At 31.7% G+C, this 21,682-nt stretch overlaps 2 protein-coding genes across 3 annotated transcripts in view; one reads left to right on the forward strand and one right to left on the reverse strand.

The window, feature by feature from the left end:
• LOC129234392 (uncharacterized) overlaps positions 1-11,897 on the reverse strand; it is a 38,033-nt gene extending 26,136 nt beyond the window's left edge. The window contains exons 1-9 of the mRNA XM_054868387.1: positions 11,614-11,897; positions 10,438-10,538; positions 7,698-7,898; positions 5,300-5,388; positions 4,446-4,545; positions 4,320-4,363; positions 1,643-1,720; positions 1,357-1,553; positions 267-327 (exon numbers count right to left, since the gene is read on the reverse strand). Of these exons, the coding sequence (XP_054724362.1) occupies positions 267-327; positions 1,357-1,553; positions 1,643-1,720; positions 4,320-4,363; positions 4,446-4,545; positions 5,300-5,388; positions 7,698-7,898; positions 10,438-10,538; positions 11,614-11,746 (1,004 nt within the window). The 5' untranslated portion in view covers positions 11,747-11,897. The remainder of the gene's footprint in view (positions 1-266; positions 328-1,356; positions 1,554-1,642; positions 1,721-4,319; positions 4,364-4,445; positions 4,546-5,299; positions 5,389-7,697; positions 7,899-10,437; positions 10,539-11,613) is intronic.
• Positions 11,898-12,367: 470 nt separating this feature from the next.
• LOC129227667 (C-Jun-amino-terminal kinase-interacting protein 4-like) overlaps positions 12,368-21,682 on the forward strand; it is a 61,120-nt gene continuing 51,805 nt past the window's right edge. For both annotated transcript variants that reach the window (XM_054862262.1, XM_054862269.1), the window contains exons 1-6: positions 12,368-12,960; positions 13,053-13,173; positions 15,154-15,224; positions 17,025-17,110; positions 18,259-18,412; positions 20,263-20,326. In XM_054862262.1, coding sequence (XP_054718237.1) covers positions 12,646-12,960; positions 13,053-13,173; positions 15,154-15,224; positions 17,025-17,110; positions 18,259-18,412; positions 20,263-20,326 — 811 coding nt within the window. In that variant the 5' untranslated portion in view covers positions 12,368-12,645. The remainder of the gene's footprint in view (positions 12,961-13,052; positions 13,174-15,153; positions 15,225-17,024; positions 17,111-18,258; positions 18,413-20,262; positions 20,327-21,682) is intronic.

Consider the following 21,682-nt stretch of genomic DNA (forward strand, 5'->3'; position numbering starts at 1 on the left):
CTGGGGTATTTTCTTACAACACAAAAAGCTTGAAATGAGATGCAAGAGCGGATATAAAAAGTCATGCAAAACTACAGAGACTTTACAAATGAAAAACGGGATCCTATTATTTCTTAGAAGAAACGTTGGCACCTGCAACACAACCAATTTTGTAGTATATCAAGTAATGGTATAATAAGGTTTTGCTGTATATAAAATTTATAAAAGATTTTCAAAAATGAATAAAAAATAAACAAAAATATTATGGAAAGGTAAAAGATCTTAACCTCACTTTATAAAAATCAGTAGGACATTTTCCTTTGGCACCTTGAACTAGAACTTTATCCTCTGAAATATTCAAAAGATTAGAATGAGAAATCAAACTTAAACATAAAATATCATATGCAAAGCTTCAACTTTAAAGGTGCTTCATTGAGCCATTTACTTCATTTAACAACAGCTTTTTCTAGGATCAGTAGTGGATTTGCAGGGGGGGGGGTCCTTTTCTATGGGGATGAATTAAATTAATTTATCTATCCTATAAGCAAAATTTTAGGGGGGGGGGGGGGGCTCAGATATTTTTCTCATGGAAACTGATTTTAGTACAGATTAGAGTTCTTAAAATTTGACATTTTAATAACTTATTCATTAATGGCTGGAGAATAAATGTTTTTACATTTTTGCAAAGAAAAAAGTACTAAAAGCAAGAAAGTTCTAATTTCAAAGGGGGAGGGGAGCACCCACTTGCCCTCTTATATGGGCACCCATGTGTAGCTTCTTTTTTCTTAAATACTAAATATTTTATAGTCTAATAAATTTGATGCCTTGTCGCATAAGAGGGTGTTATAAGTATCCCTCCCATTAGAAAAATCAAAATAATGTTAAAAAAAATCGTGTGTCCATTGTCCATTATGACAATGTGTCTAAATAATAACATCCATTATTATAGCATTTGAGTGAAATTATAAAGGGTTTAATACTTAATTAGCTTAAAAATTTAAAAAAGATATATTATGTTCACATTTGAAGTAAATTGGTACACATATTTTCTGTAACTTTGTATAGATTTAATTGGTTTTAAGAAATCCTTAAGAAAAAAAAACATTTTAAAAGAACCTCACAAGAACTTAGTTATGAAAAAATGTAAGGGGAGGGAACTTTTTATCCCGGTGCCACTTCCTAAATATATTTCTGTATCTTCTCCTGACTTAAAGCAATGAAAAGTTGCCACAATACAAATCTACTGTTCCTAAACCCATCTGAATACAAATGAGTTAGTATCAAAAGCACTAAATGTACAAAGAAATAAAAGTTTATCATGATTTTAAATGAAAGCTATACAAATAACTACCAATACATTTGTGAAACAAAATTTACCAGATATTTGAGACAGTCTAACATCAGTAAAATCACACAAAACATCAGGCAGCGGATAATTTGCAGGATCACCGATTTCGTACACCAGCTGTTCGGACACAGTTCCCACAGACACCAGGCCACCGGTGTCGGGTGGCTTGGAAATCGTGAACTCTCCATTGTCGGAGCATTCCGCAATAGGGAAACCCATGTTGTGCCTACAGAAGAAAAAGGACTGAGCATTCTTATTTTAGGAAATGAGGAAATAGCTTGTAAACATGGCATTTCATATTCTCCCAAAACTAACCAGTTTTTAATTAAGTGCCAATCTGTATGAATTCCACCGGTTGATTGAGCTCCACATTCCAGCAAGTGACCAGCTAAGCTGCAAAAAATAATAATAATAACTTAAAACAAATTAATGGTTGTTTTCTTGAAAAGACATTTAGTTGAAAAACATAAATTTTTACCTTTTCAATAAGAAGATTTTACACATAGTTGTTAAAGTTTTTCCAATCATTACACATTGATGCTAAAAATTTTACTGTCTCTTATATTTTGAGAAAATTTCAATCATTCATAATTTATTATGATTGCAGTTCTTTTAATGAAATTCTTCTTTCTGAGTGTTGAAATGCTTCATTATTGATAAGGTGATTAAATAAACTAGCTTCTGCATGCTGCTAGGGTTTACTTCAATTGCAATGCTTAATCATCATTGAGTTCAGAAAAATTACTTAGTTTAAGTGTTTGAAAAAACTCAATTTTTCGCACTGAAGAAGTCATTCCTCGTCACTGTCAATAAATTTGGGCTAAAAACATTGAAATCAGTGGTTGATGCAAAGTTAACCATTTCAATTTGAATTGTGGCGGGAATTTTACACGATGATGTAAACAGCATCATTTCTCAAAGCATTAAATGTTTTCTACAAAATGAAAAAGCAGTTCATCTTTTAAGACAAACAATACTAAGTGTGGCATGACAGACATTTCTCTGCAAGTACCAAAAAACATTTTTTGAAACGCTTCCAACTAAGACGAGTCATCACATAGCTCTTGTGAGCATTGGGATTGTGTCTTACAATTTCAGTTTTCCTTTAGTGACGCTCATAGTGAATATTGTTCACCTTGAGAGGTACTATTGGTGTCATCAGTTACATTAGTCTTAACAAAGTTTTATTCTTGGACAGTTTGCAAAATGAGGAACTTATTTCATTGTACAAAATAACTTGGGAGAGCTTTCCCAGAAGCAGACATGTTTATTAAAACACTAGCAGTACCCGCACAACGATGCCCGTACTCAAAATTTAATGGAAGTCCGTTGAATAAAAAAATTGACGTCCCCTCTCCCTCTAATGTGAAATGATCATTTTTCTTTGTATAAAATGCATACACACTTTTTCAAAAAAAAAAAACTATTTAAGTTTTTTTGGAATTTAAAACTTTTCATCAAATCATTAAATTAGATTTACAGTTGATTTAAAACTCTATTTAGCGAGTGAAGCGGTTTTTACTGTAATTTAAAATATTTTGTATAATATTTTACCAAAAAAAAAAACCATCAAATAATATCTTTCATATGTAAAAATAATTCCGCAACTCTATTGTTTATTGCAAAACTTGCTCATTAACCACGCTATCATTATTGATCTGTCTAATGAAAAAAAAAACATCCTGTGGAACATTCAAAAATCGTCGTCAGAAAAAAAAAAGAAAATGTCGTACATTTCACTCAGATAAAAACAAATCAAAAGTTTCTTTTCTTTCAAAGCAAATCAACAAAACAATGAATTACATTAACGTTGCCTTAAAACAATAATCCTAGACTGAACTGCTCAGCGCCAAACGTGTCAAGCGACCACGTTACCCGAACCCAGCCCTTTTGCCAGTGAAGCAGATATTTTTTCTTTGGCAATAATAAATGTTTGGCCAAACAAACAAAAAGGTATAAAAACACATTAACAGTAGCTTTTAAATCTTTATGCATTAAGAGCTGCGTTGCCCGGCTTTGCCCGGTCTACCTTGAGAATAAAAATTGTGTCAAGTGAAAGTGACATATATTCAACAATCAGGCTTAAATAAAAGAAAAAAAAAACACCATGCAAAATTACCCTTCCAAACAATGACGACAGATATTAAAATACTTTTAAGAAATTAAAATGCGAAAGATGGATTTTAAAAGCGTAACCATGGAAACACGAAATAAAATAAGTTTAAGAAAATAAATGCAAAATAAAGAAAGAAACAATGCATTCAAAATGCGTAATCGTGGGAACGCGAAAATAAAATATTTGACAACCTGAATCAAAATCACATTTTTCGACTTTGATTTAAAAACTCTTGTAACTTTTTTTCCTTTGAAGATAGAAGCTAAGTTTTTCGACCAAAGGTCGAGAGAGATCTGGAGTAAAAAATGTAGTTTCTTCCAATGGTGTCAAATAGAAAACTAAGGGACAATTCTTTCACTTTTTATTGATAGATTTAACGAAGAAAGTAGTGCTTAAATTTCAGCTAAGCCTAAAAAAGTTCAAGCTAAAAATGCAAATTACTCCCGCCGTAATTAAGTTAGAGCGTTGTAACAAATTGTTTAAAACGCAGAAAGTTCTACCCTTTTCAACAATACATAATATTAATATGCGCAAGTAATTTGTCACCCCTTTAATAGCCAATAATGGGCAATTTGTGAAATTTGGGTCTAAATTAAAATGAAAAAAGAACTATTTAGCGGATTTTTTTCGAACTATAGTCTATGTTACTCAGTAAGAAAGCACCTATCATACAGTGAAGGAATTTTTCAAATAGGTGCAGTGGTTCCAGAGATTACATTGAACATATAAACACACAAAAATCCGCCCTCTCTCTTCATAATATTAGTAAAGATATTAAAACATTTCTTGAATGCATTTGTATGTTTGGATCCATCATAAATAATGTGTGAATACACATAGAATAGAATATTTACATAGAAAGTAAGCTTAACTAACCTCCCCATAGCAATCTTGTCCAGATCTTGAAAACTCCACTTAAACTGCAAGAGACAAATATCAACAATATTTTCTATTTAGTTGGAAACAAAACGAAAAAGATTTGCAAATTATGGCATTACGTACCTTGCTAACTAGAGGCCCAAGTACGAGAGCACTGTCTACACAACGACCAGTGATAACTATATCAGCACCCATGTCTATTGCTTTTGCAATTGGACCAGCACTATGGAATAAAGGCAATTATTCATAAGCATAGGCAGCTGGTGCATAAAAAAGAGAGGGGTCAAAAGAGGTTGGGGGGGGGGAGGGAGGTTACCCCCAAAAGTAATTCCCACCTAATTTTGTAAATTTGAGCTTTATGTTATTTTGTTTTCTCATAACTGATTAAGAGACCTAAGACTGGATTGTGACCTTACTCCTCCCTTCTACTTAAAAGTTCCATTCTTATGAATAGCATGGGAAAAGTCCATTTATTCGGAATGTTTAGTTTTTATTTTCATAAAACAAATCAAACTGCAAAAATCATTTCCTAATCGATCGGTCATTTTTCTTCTGAAAAGTGAGGAGGCAAGGCTCCTTTAGTTTTGGAAGTGTGGGGGGGGGCAGCCGTCCCCTTTGCCTCCCCCCTTATGAGCCACCTATGTTCATAAGGACATAATTAAAAGAAATCATGTTCCATAAACATCATTTTTCAAATTATCATGGGAGGACATGCAGGGCCATTTTATGACCTAAAGTTCTCCACAAGGTATAATTCCCAGAAAACTAACCACCAGTTGAATATTTTTTCTTTTCTGTAAAAGAGTTTATATCTGTCTTTTCTCACAGGTTTGAAAGTATTTCAGGTATTTGCACTCCACTAATATACATTTAATCAGTTATGAGGGTTAAAGTTTGACATACTATGGTTTCAGGCTTACTGAAATGAAACATCAAAACAAAATATGAAAAGTGCTAATATACAGAAAGAAACTCACCCCAAATATGCATTCATACTTGTAATATTTTGAGGAAATGAAAAACCTTTATCCATGTCTTTTATGTCCAACTTCTGAATAATTTCTTTCTGCAAAGGAGTTAAATTGTTGATTCATCACCACAAATCATTAACAGCGATTGCAAATTGTTAGCCAGTAAATTAGCCAAATTTCAAAAATCTTAGATCACAGACTAATTTTAGCAAATCAGAGAATTATTAGCTATAGCAGAGCTGCTTGTTCTGCGTTCTTAGTTCCTCTTTTCAGCTCATTCTGCTATTGGCAATTCCTTGTTTTAAAATTAAATCTTAGTTAGGAAAAAATATAGTGATTCATATAGTCACAAATTATAACGTTCCTTTTTAATTCAATTCTGCATGCACAATAAAAGCTTCGAATGAACTTCCAAGCAGCAATGCTTCAACTTGAAGCATTACATCACATAAATAAGCTGCCGGTCGCCAACAGCTATGAAACGAAGTGGTGATACAAAAGATTGTTAAAGACGTATTTTCATTACAATTAAAACTATGAAAATATAAAATTTCGAAAGAAAAACATAATTTTCTTTTCTACTAAACTAAAGCTGTTGAATTTTACCATACTACACTGCATAAGCTCTGCATAAGAACTGAGGTTTGTTTACAATTTCAAATGCTTTCCTTTGTTTGCCGCCATCATATATATGAAATGGTAAAATTTAAGGCAGTATTTGAAGTGAAAATTAAGCAAGTCACAACATGCCCTGATATTCTACTCTTCAAAAATCTCAGAGAGTCTTGGAAAAACATCGATCCCACTAAAGTACAGTGCTGTAGAGGAGCTGCGGAGTTGTTCTGAACTGTACCCGAAATTGAAAATTTAGTTGGCTTTCACCATGCTGAACTTACGGTTAGGGATGACTATCGAGAGTTGATAGAACTGTTTATCATATTTTTAGGTGGAGATGCAGAGAATAAATTTAAAATAAGTCCACAGGGAACCATGCACCAAGTTTGATGGATGGCTCGAGCGATTTACTCGCTAAGACTATTACTATTTAGTTCACAACTAAAATCAGATACGAAGAAAAATGAAGCATTGTTAGATGTCTGCTTGTTTGTAGTGACAATATACGTGAAACCATGGTTTCAATGCATTTTGGCAGTCAAAGCACCCAACAAAGATTTGTACTTTTTGAAATGTTTGAAAGCGTAGGAAAATGTGGACCCAGTTATCTCAAAAGCAGCTCTACAAAAATTCATCCAGCATTTATAGTATTTGTTTGACGAAATAACAGTCTTAGCTCTTTTTGATTATGAGGTAGAAGAAGAAACACAATCAGAAATGGTGACAAATTAACGTAGAGAAGACTTTTTGACCCATGAGAAAAGATACATTCCATCAAAGGAAGATCTTTGGGGTATTGTATGGTAAGTTTTGCACATTGATTTCATCTAGTTGTTCAATTAATTATTCCTTTATATCATGCATTTGTTACTGGTTATTTTATTATTTTGCAGAGAAAACAATCGATGGTTTCATATTAGCCAAAAGCTAGTCATTGTTTACTAGATTTAAAATTGATGAGTTTTCTCAACAAGAGTCCCTCTTTATGGGTCAATAATATTTTATTCCTTGATGCAAAAAGACAGTCTCAATGCTTAGAGCAGTAAACGATGCAGCTGAAAGAGCGGTAAATATGATTCAGGACTTTCATGGTTTACTAACAGCTGATGAGGAACAAAAACAATTTGTGTTACGTTGCGTTCAAGAGCACCAGAAGATCTATCCTGACTGCAAAAAGCAAACATTGAAACAAAAATATGTGCAGTAATGTTTCTTGTAGTGTAATATTGTTGTAAATATCTGCTTTAAATAGATTGATGTCGTGTGTTGTTAGGAATCATACAGTTAGCAATCTTTCCACTGTAGTCGCCGTCGTACAGGATTTCAGGTCCAACTTTGACTTCAAGTCGGCACGGGTTCCCGTTATTTCATTGCAATAAATTTTTTTCTCATGCTTCTAAGGTGAAATGGAAAAAATATGGAGGGTATGCGTATTCGATTTGACAATTTTTTTTTTTGCCATTACATCTTGGGACACCCTACTGTACATGCATAGTTACTTTCAAGATATTGATGAATTGATTAAGAGAGGGAAAGGCCTTATTTTTTAAAAAGGGGTCATTATTAATGTCTAATGGATGTAATTATCCAAGTAGTTACTTCCGTCACACATCACACATCCTGAAAAGTAGAACTTTAACATTTTTCTCTATGGAGTTTATGGCTACAGAAACAACAAATAATATGAGCTATTGGTACTTGAGAATGACAATGAAAAACTAAAACATTTTTAATCTAATAATATCTTACTTAAAATACAACCAATTCCATATAATTCATTTTGATTTACCTGAGGTAATAAATCATCACCAGTAATGACTGCAATCTTGAAATCCAGGTTTAATTTCTTGGCTGCAGTCCTTAGAGCTTCAGCGCAGGAATGAGGATTGATTCCGCCAGCATTACTCACAATTCGTATATTTTTTTCTTTAATTTCCCTCAAATTAGGAACTAAGGCAGAGTGAATGAAATCTGCAGTGTAACCCATGTCCTGGAAAAAAATATAATTAATTTCGGTTTTTACTGGACTTACTGCCAAAAGCAATCATAGTTTGAAATTTTAAAACACTTTGTAAATAAAAGTTTGATTTTTTTCAGTAAAAACATTTTGCAGAATGCAGATTTTACTCCATTTTTTAAAAACATATGTACAAGCAGTTGTCCATTATATAATGGAAACATAAAAGTTTTCTAGTTTATTACTATTTTTTATACATTTTCTAACCTAGGTAATAACGTCTCAGAAAATTTCTCACCCACACATACTTACAAGCTGCATATTCAAATTGACTACCTACAAGACATTAGATATAGATTGGACCAGAAGATAAAGCGGTTCTATTACCAGAAACATATTTGATGAAACAAATATATAAATGCTTCAGATGCAACAAATATTAAGCAAGCATTTTCCCCCAAGTTTTCTTTCCAAGGACTGGTAAAAAACATGGAAATTTGAGAGAAAGACCTTTTTGTCATATAAACTAAGGTCCTCTTTCGGAAAAACTGATAATTTCTCAAAACATTATCTTTAAAAAGATTGCATGAAATTTTAAATACATAAAAATTAATCAAACAGTAACATGAAATAAAAAACCTATATAGTACATATGTGTAGTGACATTTCAAAACTACCCTTATCCATTTTAACACATTTTAGTCATTGGAGGAAAAAAAAAGATTGCAAATAGCAAGTTTTGTTTTGGCAAAAGGGATATGTTTTGCTTCGATGTCTGAACACATTATAGAGAATTTTGTACCAGAAATCAGTTTTTAAACCCCGACACACAAAGGAAGGGGGTTATAAGTTTGACGTGTCTGTGTGTGTATCTGTCTGTGGCACTCTAGCGCCTAAATGGGTGGACCGATGTTGGAAAAAAATTTTTGCTCAAAAGGAGAGTTGATCAAGAGTGTTCACAGCTATGTTGTGTCTTTGGATGATATTAATTAATGAAGATATTAATTAAAAACCTTTAAAATGTTTTTAGCGATTTTTACAGCGAAAACATATTCAAAAATTTTTAAATTTAATACCAAAATCAAAAGAATTTTTTTCTGTGTTTGATAGAATGTTACATAGTTATATAATCATAATTATAACTTCCATGTTACATAGAATTCGAATTATAACATTTTTTAAAGCAGATTCTAATAACGGTTGAGCCTTTATTCACGAGATTGATAACCAAATTCAGTGTTGGCCGACAAAAAAATTATCTAATCACTTTTCCTGAAGCCTTTCGTCAAATTCTAAAAAAAAAAAAAAAAAAAAAAAAAAAAAAAAATTCCTGTACTCTGTTTTCTGAACAGTTTTAGAATCACTTAAGTTTTCTTTTTTTTTTTTTTGAGGGGAGAGGGGAACATTCCCCACCTTGGATCCACTTGTGCAATCCTCTCTTCATTTCTCCTTGCGCCTTTCTACAAGTTCAAATTCTATAAAACAGAATTTTCCTGCTCTCTGTTCTAAAACTTTTTAGGTACACATGAGATTTTGAGGGGAGGGGAATATTCCCAACAGTTCCCCTCCGAATAGATCCACTTCTGCTATTTTCCAATCGATTTTCGTGGAGTTTTTAGGGAGGGGGGATATCCCCCCCCCATGATCCCCCTCTATTGTTGTCTAATTGCTTTTCCTAGTGCTTTAGTTCAAGTTCTAGAAAACGGAAATTTTTTCCGGTACTGTTTTTTGAACAGTTTTAGGTACACTTAGGTTTTTTTTTTTTTTTTGAGGCGGGACGGGACTTTTCCACAATTCCCCTCTTTGGATCTGTTTTTGCTCGCTTTTTCTGGAGTCATTCTTAAAGTTCAAGTTTTCAAAAATGAAAGAATTTTACTGCATTCTGTTCTGAAATTTTTTAAGTACACTTGGGATTTGGGGGGAGGGGGACAATCCCCCCCCCCCGTGGATCCGCTTTTGGTTTTTGCACCAAAAGTACTTTTGGCCTCAAATTTTGATTTTTTAGTGCAACATGATCTCTTGGACACAACAACCAATCTTCTTACTGGTGTTTCATATTGGGAACTAAGTTAATAAATGATGGATTCTATTTCTATTTTAGTAACTTGTACTTTAATTTATAGAGGAAGCAGTTTTGTCTTGTTCCATAGAAGGATAATAAAGATGGCAGTTTGGCTCGAAAAATCGAAGATATAGTGTGTCTTCTTTAAGCACATTTAGAATTATACATTTAGTATTTTTGTAAGTGTTTTTTGGTGCAACGTACATAAACGTAAATTAATTCCTGACGAATTTTCATTTCAGCGGGGCAGAAATAGGTTGGACCAACATTTCAATCTGTTAAGCAGTAAGGTACCATCCCTAAGCTAGAGCTACAAGGTAGAACTACATGCAATATGCCAGACAGCACAGTTATCACATCCAGAGAGTGCAGTTGCGTTCTTAAAGACGATTAATCCCAGAATGTGATAACAAAGTTGTTGGTATATTACATGTATTTAAAATTGTGTTTTCATATAAGTTCTGATATGAATGCTACACCAATAAAGGATTAGAGATCAAAAGGACTTACTGGGGATTTCTGTTTTGCTGCAGCCAAAAGAGACATGGTAATTTCAGACAAATAATCAAAAACTAGAAAATCTAGTTTTCCACGCTGAACCAAAGCAGGTACTGAAAATGCAAATTAAAGAGACATCAATCATACTTTCCACAAGGTAACAAAAGCTATAAAGCACAGTTTGACTACATAAAAAAAATTTCTCTTTTTGAATAGTTTTTTTTAAATAAAAATTTTTTTATCTCTTAAGTTGAAAGAAAAAAAAAAGGTTTTATTCATTTATTATCATTATTTTTTTTAATTTTAAAACACATTTGAATTCCATTGTTTTTGAATAAAATTTAATATTTTATATGGTGTAAAAGTTCAAAACTTAATTTACTGTAAAATTTAAAATCAAAGTCTTGCCTAATAAATTACCAATTTAAGTACCTTGTGAAACAATGATTATTTTATTTATTTATTTATTATTATTATTATTTGGTTTTATTGTTTTTAATGAGTCAGCACATAATTGACTTTATACATTAATGAGCACTTAATATTATAGGTTATTTTTTTTCTAGTCCATGTTTCATATTAAGAATTTAAGTGAGTTTGTAACTGCAAGGATAATGTAATGTGTCAGAAGAAATAAGAAAATTTTAAACACAGCAAAATTGCATTTATTTATTTATTGTAAATATTTAAATTTTGAAAACTTAAACTTAACATCTCCATCTGGGTGGTCAAACAATAAAATTACTTTGCCTGTGATAATAATTACTATTCAAATTTCATTCATTGTTTTCAAAAAATGCCTTTGTTTTTCACTCGAAAAACATATATATACATATATATATATATATATATATATTTTCACTGTTCGGTTGCCGAATATTCAAGTATTCGGCTGAACCAAATAGGCAGCATAGCACCGAATATTCGGTGCATCTCTAGTTGAGTAATTAACTGAACTAATAACTCTTAGAACACATTATAGCATATGTCTAGTTGCAGAAGTTTGTGTTATAAATGCTGGTAAATTTCATGACAAAGGTTAGACAGCAAATTAAGCATTAACCATGATATAGGTAATCGATAAATTAAAACGGTGGGCAAGAAACTTTGAAAGTGACCTGGGCATGAAAACGTACAAATCGAGCCCTGAATGTAAGCAAGACAAATTAAATGATTCGCTGAACTCACCTGACATCGCAGTGTCTCCCCAAAATCCACTCGCACAGCCTATTCGAATCTTTGAAGACATCCGAAGAGGAGAATACCCGATGTGTCTGCATTTTAAGAAACGTGTTAATGTTGAACGTACATACAGAATCATATTTACAACGACTTAACTAGTTATTTTATCCTGATGAAGCGATGCAGTCACTTTTACTAATTACCAACCATGCATTTTACGAATAGTTTAACAAAAAAAAAGATAAACAATAAACAGCTGAGAAACGAAAGTCCACATGAGTGATGATAGTTGTAGTTCTTTTTAAATGGCCGTGTATATTAAAAAAACTAGAGTCCCTATATGAAAACCAGAACAATCAACGGCACAGCATGCACCCCAAACTACAAGAAACAGTTTAATTTTGATTTTAGAAATCTACTTACAATGTTTAATTTGGTCACTTCCTTGAAAATTTTCCACTTTAAAAATCTTACGGATTCATAGTTCGTTCTGCTTTGGAAAATATTAAATGGAGTATAAAAGCAATGCTTTAAAGAATTGAGTCCATTTTTGAGATCATCTTAGCAGGAAATAAATTCGAAACAAGTGATCTATTAAAAGTGAATCATAAAAAAATAAAAAAATAAATGGAAGCAAAAGAACCTGAAATGATGTGACGTCACGAACGTATGACAAGTAGTTTACCGATTCGGAGATTATGCATTAGGTCAATGTGTTTCACTGTTTTAATAATGTAATGGTCAAAGAATTACTGTATTTTTCATTTCATAATCTAGATGCATGTTTGTATGTTTTATACATTGTATAACTTAGACATGCAATGTATAGTCCAAAGTCGATGTTTCGAAACGGTATGCTCTTGACATCTGTTTACATTTCTTTCAAGTTGTGTCGTAGGATGTTTGTTATGAATTGAAGTATCCGTAGCAGTTTCTGAGATATTTTATGTATTTTTACGGTGAAAGACCATTGCACGAAATGTTTCTTCAGTGCTTCAATGTTATATGTTTCGGTGATCAATTGTAAATAGACTCATTATGGATGTAGACACACCTTTGATGCACGAAACCGTTTACGGTGTGTCCCCCGGGGAAGAATGTCACGTTATGTCTGATAAAGTTCAGACTTTAGCTAACAACATCTACGAAGAATTTGCTCGCATGATCACAAAATATGACGAAGATGTCGTGAAACAGCTGATGCCTCTGGTCATTAGTGTCCTCGAACATTTGGATTTGTCATTCGTGGAGAATCAGGAACATGAAGTGGAACTAGAATTGCTCAGAGAAGATAATGAACAATTAGTTACGCAGTTCGAACGCGAAAAACAGCTCAGGAAATCGTCTGAACAGGTTTCAAAATGCTTCTTAATATTCTGTTGCATATTTTCTTCCAATTTGAGTGAAATGTATATATAGTAATGTGTTATGATTTGCTTTGATAGAAACTATTAGAATTGGAATATACAGTGGATGATGACAGGCGAGACTTGCAAAGCAAAGTTGAAAGCTTGGAATCCCTCGTAAGAATTCTAGAAATAAAGGCGAAAAATTCTGCAGACCATGGTAAGACTTGTAAATTCTCGCTTCTTGCTTATTTGTGGTTTGGTCAAAAATATGTCTTTGAAGCCCTAGTGGCTTAACCCCACCCCAGAGGACGCGCATGGGTTATACTTTTGAAAGGAAAACAAGCCACCAGTTGATTCTCTTCTCAGTAGCTGAGTTTGGTCCCCTATCTATCTTTTTTTTTTGCAGTTTAAAAGTACTTCCGAATTTTGTGCCCAAGTAATACAGGTTTAATCAGTTACGGAAGTAATAGATGTATTCCGAGTGTCTTTTCATTTGTTCCACAGACCAACTATTTCGCGTAGTCAACATGTGTAGTTTGTTTCTATGCGTTCAGCATTAATATTTTTTCATGTATATAATAACATCAAAGCCATAAGTAAAAAATGGATTGTTAACATACCTTTTTTGCTGAAATCAAAATAGATGATTGCTTCACCAATGAAGAAAATAGAGCTAAAGGTTTTTTAGAAGAGAATTTCTTATTTTTTGTTTAGATTATTTATTTCTTACAAAAATTTCAGCAAATATGATTGAGAATCAAAAGTGGATAAATATTCTGGAAATAAAGTGACCAACTGTTTGATTTTTTTTTTTTGTGTAGCAAAAGATGTTATAAAATGGAGTAAATTGATTTGGCATTGTGTTGAATATAAATCTTTTTTATAAAATTTAAATAAAAAATGAAACATTTTTAGCATTAAATCTACAATTGTCTCATTGAAAATACAAGAAACAGAATCATATGCCATTATAAAGTTTGTGAAACTCACATAAAGCATTATTGGCTGCAATGTGTCTATGAACTTGATTTAGAGAATACATGTAGAAATACACTGCCAGCTCAGTTATTCTAGCCCGAGGACTGCAGTTTCGTTCTTATTAGCACTCATCAGCACGGCTTAGGAAGTAACTGAGTTGGAGGTGGAAAACCTCTTAGATCACTCGTCTGGTCTGTGCTAATGCTATATTAGCTATCAGTTTGTTTGGCACTCTTGGCTTCCTTAAGAGGTTTCCATCTCCTGCTCAGTCACTTTCCTATGCCGGGCTGATGAGTGCTAATAAGCACGAAACTGCAGTCCTCGGCTAGAATGACTGAGCTGGCAGTGTATTTCATGTATTTCTGCCTTAGCTCTGGCTATAGGGCGGTAACTTACTGAAAATACGTGTAGAAATGTATTCATTATAAATGCTGAATAACGCTCAAAATTAAATTGCACTTACGTCTGAAAGTAAATATTAATTTCAGAAATTATTAAACGTTATTGTTTTGACAGTAAACAAGTGAATAATAATGGTTTTTATTTGCGTAGAACTATATTTTGGGTTAGGATCATTTAATAACCCCGCGTGTCCTAACGTTCACTCAAGAAGCGCAAGTTCTTCCGGGTGACTTAAACGTGCATTGCTCACTGGCACCTGCATTAGGGGTGTAGCTAGAAGCAGGGAGCAGTAGTTGCAAGTCAGGCAATGCCCATGTTGGGAAAATGTTAGCCCATGCTTAAAAACTTAGCAATTATTTCTTCTTTTGGGCCAACTTTCTGAACAAATAAGGAAATAAATACATAATATTACACAAATAAATAAATATGAAAACAACGTTTGGTAATATAGTGATCAGAATAGAGCTTTAGAGTTCGGTTATTTGGGTATAAGAATTTTTTTTATGAATAACTGTTGTCTTTTAATAAAATGTATAATTTCTGCAAAACATAGAACTGTTTTTAGGCATAGTATGTTATCATTGAACAACCTGATTTGATGAAAATTCCAAGCGGTATTTTTTGCATTTTGTAAATATTTGAATTATTATATACTGCCTTTAGTGTGAGCTTATTTAATTATTTATTTTCATCATAGCTATTCAACCTGATAGAAAAACTTAAAATAACAAAATACCTTGTTGTCTTTAAAACTTATAGTTAAAAAATGTCTTAATTTTGTTTTAAAAGATTTTGTATATTATTGTATGTTTTAAAGCATCTAGGTTAGAAGAAAAAGAAGTGGAAATGAAAAAAGAGTATGCTAAACTTCATGAGCGTTATACGGAGGTAAAATTAGCAGATTCTAGTTAATTTCTTATCTTTCTTTTCTTTTTTTTTTTTATTAATTAATGTTTCATTTTATTTATTTGTGCCTTGTATTATTTCTTTCACACCCTTAATATAGGTATTCGCGAGATTTGACCTTTTTTGTTGTTGAGATTCAGTTCTGAAAATTATATTTTTATTGTTTTGATCACCTAAATCTACTGGAAAATTTAACTGTCCTAGTCCTTTTCTAAAAATTTTAAAAATGGAATTTTCTAAAGATACCGATACTATATTGAAGTAAAGAAGAGGCTCATGTTTGAAAATGATTTTGTGATCTGATCTTGTTGATCTGTTGAGTCCACAAACTGGCAATTTTCTGCACAGAAAAAGGGGTTTATTGAAAGCAGGGCCATATACGGAAGGGGGGGGGGGTCTTAGGGTCCAACCCCCTCCCTCCGAAAAGTTAGGTTAGACATTTAAATGTTTGTTTGTATTTAAAAATTTCCAACAACTATCGTTCCAGAACTCAAGCCTTTCATATGTGTATAATTTATTAATGTTTCATATTAATTGCATAAAACGCTTTCATAGTAGATAACCCGACAACTTGAACATTAGCACAAATAGCGCAAAACTCCGCATGAAAGTTTTAAAACCCTCCCCGAAATTATTTTTTAGTTACAGCCCTCAAAAGCCTGAAGAAATGTGTCATTTGCAATCTGTTGCAAAATTTGTGCAATTGTAACAATGTTTCTTACTGTTAATTTGTAGCACAAAGGGTCATTTGTTTTATCATTCATTATTCTGGCTGTAATGCTTTTTTTTTTTTTTTTTTTTGTCCCTTTATTTCAATTTTTCTTATTGTTAAAGGTTTTGTTTCCAAATTTTTATTTTTCACAATAAAAATTCAATTTACTTTTCAAACATTAAATGTACTTGTATTTCCAAGAATGTTCTTCATGCTGGGTAAAGTGCTGATATAATGTAGTGCCTGAATTAATTTTCTTTCCACTTATAAAGTAGAAATAATTTCTGAAAAAATATTTCAAGTTAAAAATAAACAAAATATAAAAACTGGACAAATATTTTAAACATTTATGATTTATTTTACGTGCAAAATTCATCTAAACATTCAACTAAGTTATTTATTTATTTAATTTTTTTGTACTTTTATGTAATTTTGGTTTTATTCACAATTGTAATTATTCCTTTGTATAAATTTATAAAAAAATAATTTTAAAGAATTTGCCAGAATGTTACTGTTGCACATTTTTATCAGCAGAACTGCATGATTTTAGTCAGAATATTTGAATGAACTTTTTTATTACTTTGGTAAATAATTTAATTGTGAATTTAAACATGAAATTATTTTAAAATATTCTTTTACATGCAGCTTTTATAGATATAAGGATGTAAATGTCTCTTATTATACTTTAGTTTTGATCTAACTTAACTTTAAAATAAGTTTGATCTTTACTTAAAGTAAAAAAGTCAAAACAAGGAAACAAATTAGCAAATTTTACTTTTTTTTTTTAAATTTGAATTATCTCAATTGTTATGCTCATATTTCTATAAAAAAACAGTAATCTATTTAAATTTGTACTTATAATAATTATACATTGTATCAATTATTGAAATCATATTCTAAAGATATCTTTTGTAGGGTGTAATGCAGTACTCTTATTTCATAGTTTCAGCCTTAATTTGACAGGCAATTTCAGATATATGTAAGAATTTATTAAAAATAAAAGAAGTATAATGTCTTACTGTCATAAAATAATTTATTTTAAATATGTATTTCAAAAATCTATTTTTAAGGTCTTTCGAACTCACGTCGATTATGTGGAAAGAACAAAAATTTTGTATGGGAATGAAAAGGCTGAAATGATTTCTTCAAAGATGAAGTAAATAATTCTTCAGATTTTTCTTAACTTCCTTTTATATGGAATCGATCTTAATGGGTGTGCCCAAAGTATTCATTCATGTGTGCTAAAGTTTTTAAAATCCTTATTGATATATTGATTAGTATAATATGAAATTTATTATAAGAGAAACTGATTAACCTTGCTCTTAATTTGATTGTTACTTAACATTTTTTGTGTATAGAGTAAATTGCCAACTATCCGCGAGTCAATCAACAATAAGGATATGCATTTTTGCAGCAAAATACCAATGGCTGTTTTTTGTCGAAAAATTTTAAATTTCAACTCAGTTGTTTTTGCTTTATCATTCATTTATTTATTGTACCTTCTTCTTCATACATACAGTTCTGTTGAGCAAAAATACAAAACATTTTTACTGTGCTGTGTATGTTTTCACTGTTTGTAGAAAGTATTATGCATCAACACAGCTAGGTTTTGGAGGAAGGACAATTTTTACCTTATTTTTCCCTCATTTAAGCCTTTTTCGGTTTATCCGTGATTTTTATTATCCGCGGCATTTGTTCCACCCAATTCTGCGGATAATCGGGATTTTACTGTACTACTAAAGAATCAATTCACCTTTTTGTAAAGCATGCAAAAATAATCTTCTAAAATTTGTTTCTCAAATTTTTCTCTTAAATTTAAAATTACTTCATTTGAAAAGGTTTAGATGGAACAGTATTCCTGATTAATCTAAAGATGTCTTAAATTGTTGTTTCTATACTTTTAACTTTACTTGACTTGATTCTCTTAACACCTAGTGGCGCATGAGGCCGCTAGCATGGCATTCCATCCCGACCGGTTTAATGCCACCTCCCTGGCACTCCCCCAGCTTGGCTAACCAAAGGCATTTCTTTCTTGTATGGTCATCTGACGTCAGGTTAGTTTTGGATGCCCGTTCTTCCTCTTGCCATCAGGGATCCATGTGAGAGCAGTTCTTGTAGGATCTATTGGTCTGCATTCCGAGAACATGTCCTATCCATGACCATTTGTGCTTTTTTATCAGTGTGGTTATCGGTTTTATACTTTTAAAACATTCCAAAAATAATCCAGTGATTAACAGAAAATTGCATGCATTAAAAAAAAAAGAAAAAAAAAATTCCCCAGCCTAAAATTATTTTATTTTTCAGAAATAGCATTCCACAGTTGAAATCAGGATCTCTGTACAGTGTAAGCTCTGAAGAATCTTCCATCAAATCTCTCTCCAGTCCACCTGACTTTAGTGGTTTAACGCCTCCAAATCATGTATCTGATTCTGTGAGGTGCTTACGAAATGAACTTCACGTAAGAAAATTTTTTCAAACAGTTGTATACTTTGATTTGCAATTCATATATTACTTTTATTTAAAGAACTCATTTTGTATTCAGAATGTTCAGATTTTTAATGTCAGTTAAAATAAAACAAGGTAGGATAAATGACTAGTTATGCGCACCCAACCAGTAATGGGTAGGTTTGTCTTGTATTGTCAATATCAAATTTGTAATCAATATTCCAGGAACACTGTCAGTAGATTCTCAAAATAACATCTTTCGAGAACACCCTCACCACATTTTCCCCACACATAAGTTTTTATCTACAGTGTAATTTATTACTTTGATGTTTAATAGTGATTTTTCTTTTCATTTAAATTTTTGAATGGTTTCTTTCTTAAGAACCTGACATTGCTGTTTTTTCCCCTCCAGTTTGCAATTACCTTGATATGTTCTCATTTGTTAGCTTTTTTGGTCATATAGGGTACATTTTTGCCATTAATTAAGATACTTAAGATCCTTTCAAGTTAATGTGCTAATAACTAGTCAAGTAACAATATGTATTTCCGTTATGAGCATGTATAACCATAATTGATTTTTTTGGCCATTCATGTTCAAAATTATTACTTAGAGTTGATGATAAAACATATTGCTAAATTTTGCAGACCATAAATCAAAAATGTAGCAGTAAAATTGTTTTATTTATTTATTTATAAATTATATATATATTTTTTTTTGTATACACCCAAACCTGTTTTTGTGCGGAGCATAAAAAAATTGTTTGAAACTTCATGAGTAGCTATAAAAACAAACGCAAAATAACACAGTTAAAAAAAAAATTAGGGAAAAAAAAAAGGACTGCATAAAAAAAGTCTCACATAAAAAATGATGCAAAAAATTCACAAAATAACTAGGAATTGCTTCTTTAAAGGAAGTCAAAATAAACCAAGTGGTGATCATTTTGCTGAATCATCAGCCAAAATTTTGGGAAAAAAGAAATTTTTCGGAGGTCATAGTGACTTCCCATCATGGTGCCCCTGTGGTCACTTGAAGATACTACCTTGCACTCGTTTTATAAATCAGTTCGTCAATTGAGTCCCAATCTCATTGAAATTTTTATATACTGCACTAAAACAGGTTTGAGTGTATTTCTTTTTGTTGTTGTTGTTGAGACGAATCTTTCAAAAGCTGGGAAATTGCTTTCTCCTCAAGCATGGGGAGGAATCGGAATTCATAATTTGATTTTAACGTTACTGAAATTGGTAAGTTTAAATTTAATTATGTTGTAAGAAAAATAATTGTTTTAATATTTTTTTCTTGTCTATTTCCTGAAAATGAATTCGTCTAACATGATCATTACTAAAATAATCAGTTATCCAACTTTTTGAAGCACAAAATTGCAAATTATATGCAGACATGTGTTTCGGTGTTATAAGAAACACCTGTTTCAATGCAAAGAAGTAAGAGCTTCTGGATGAAAAGTCATCCGAGAAAGGGATTGATGAATTCCTCGCATGTGATTGACTCCCTCGATTGTTGCAAGGGGAAGAGAGATGGGGAGAAAAAGTGACATCACAGAGTTATTATAACAATATATTTATAAAAATATGACATGTGACAATAGGAGTAGCAAGGTGAAGTGTGACTCTTTGTGACAAAGGGGAAGGGGGCTAGATATGTTGAAAAAGAGTGGGACATGATTTAAGTACAGCCCATTAGTACTCCTTCAAAATCTCATTTTACTCCTTCAAAACTCCTTCATTTTATTTCTGAAATTGTGTACGAACCTTGTGTTAAAAGATTTCTCAGATGCAATTCAAATTTTTTTTAAGGATTTTAAGATGTTGAATCAGTGTTTTTAAATTTAATCTTTTCGATTTCAGGAAATTCGATCTGGATCACCTCTTACGTCGCCTAACTCCTGCCATCATATGAAGCCAACACAAAGTATGTCAGATGGAATATCTTTCTCTGTCCAGACCTATCAATTGATAATATATTTATGTACTTTATTGCTGACTTCATGTATGGTATGGTTTCGGAACATAATATTTAAATAATAAGTTTTTAAATAGTTCAAAATATTTTTTAAAAATGTGTCGGTTTGAATGAACATTTGCTATTGAATGAATATTTTGTATCTGCATAAAAAAAACAACATTTTTAGCCATAAAAGGTAAATAAATAAACATGCAGTATTACACATAACTTAAAATAAAAAGGATTTTTTGTGCTTTTCTACTATATCAATTCTTAATCTACTTTTAACTATCTGATTCTTAAGAGAAAATTTTGAAAGAACATTTATGACGGGTGTTTGTAATCGGAAAATTTTGGGTAGCCATTTCCGAAAATTTTGGACTGACAACATAACTAAAAAATTAATTAAAAACAATACTTTTAAAATGTTTTTATTTCAATGTTTTTTGTAGGCATATTTGAAGAATTTTTATGGGTGGAGGGCGGTTTGAGCTTCCCCAAAGTTTCAGAAAATTTTACTTGAGTCCACTTATACCCCTTATATATATATATATATATAATAGCTGCATTGCCCAGCTTTGCCCGGTCTACCTTGAAAAAAAACATTCTGTCAAGTGAAGTATCTTCAATAACCAGGATTAAATGAAAGAAAAAAAAACCATCATGCAAAATTTTCTTGCCAAACAATGACGACAGATACTAAAATACTTTTAAGAAATTAAAATAAATTGAGAAAGATGGATTTAAAATGCGTAACCATGGAAACACAAAATAAAATAAGTTTAAGAATTGAAAATGAGAAAGATGGAAATAAGCAATGAATTCAAAAAGCGTTACTGTGGAAACGCAAAATAAAATGGTTAAAAACTTGAATAGAGAACAGATTTTTGAACTTCATTTAATTCGCTTGTAACTTTTTTTCTAATGGAGATAGAGGGTTAAACTTTCGACCTTAGGTCGAGTTAGATCTGGAGTAAAAAAAACAGTGCTGTCAAAAAGAAAACTGTGGGACAATTCCTTCACTTTTTATTGATGGATTTAATGAAGAAAGTAGTGCCTAAATTTCAGCTAAGCCTAAAAAAATTCGAGCTAAAAACGTAAAAAACTCCCGCCGCAATTAAGTTAGAACATTGGAACAAATTGCATAGAACGCGAAACATTCTTCCCTTTCCAACGATATGTAATATTACTATTTGCGAGTAATTTTTCACCCCCATATTCGGGAATTTATGTGAAAATTGGGCCTAAATTGGAATAAAAAAAGGACTATTCATCGAATTGTTTTCGAACTGGTCCGCAAACCTTCTCAGGACTTAAAGGAAC

Source organism: Uloborus diversus, chromosome 1, assembly GCF_026930045.1.
Source record: "Uloborus diversus isolate 005 chromosome 1, Udiv.v.3.1, whole genome shotgun sequence".
Classification (NCBI taxonomy): Eukaryota; Metazoa; Arthropoda; class Arachnida; order Araneae; family Uloboridae; genus Uloborus; species Uloborus diversus.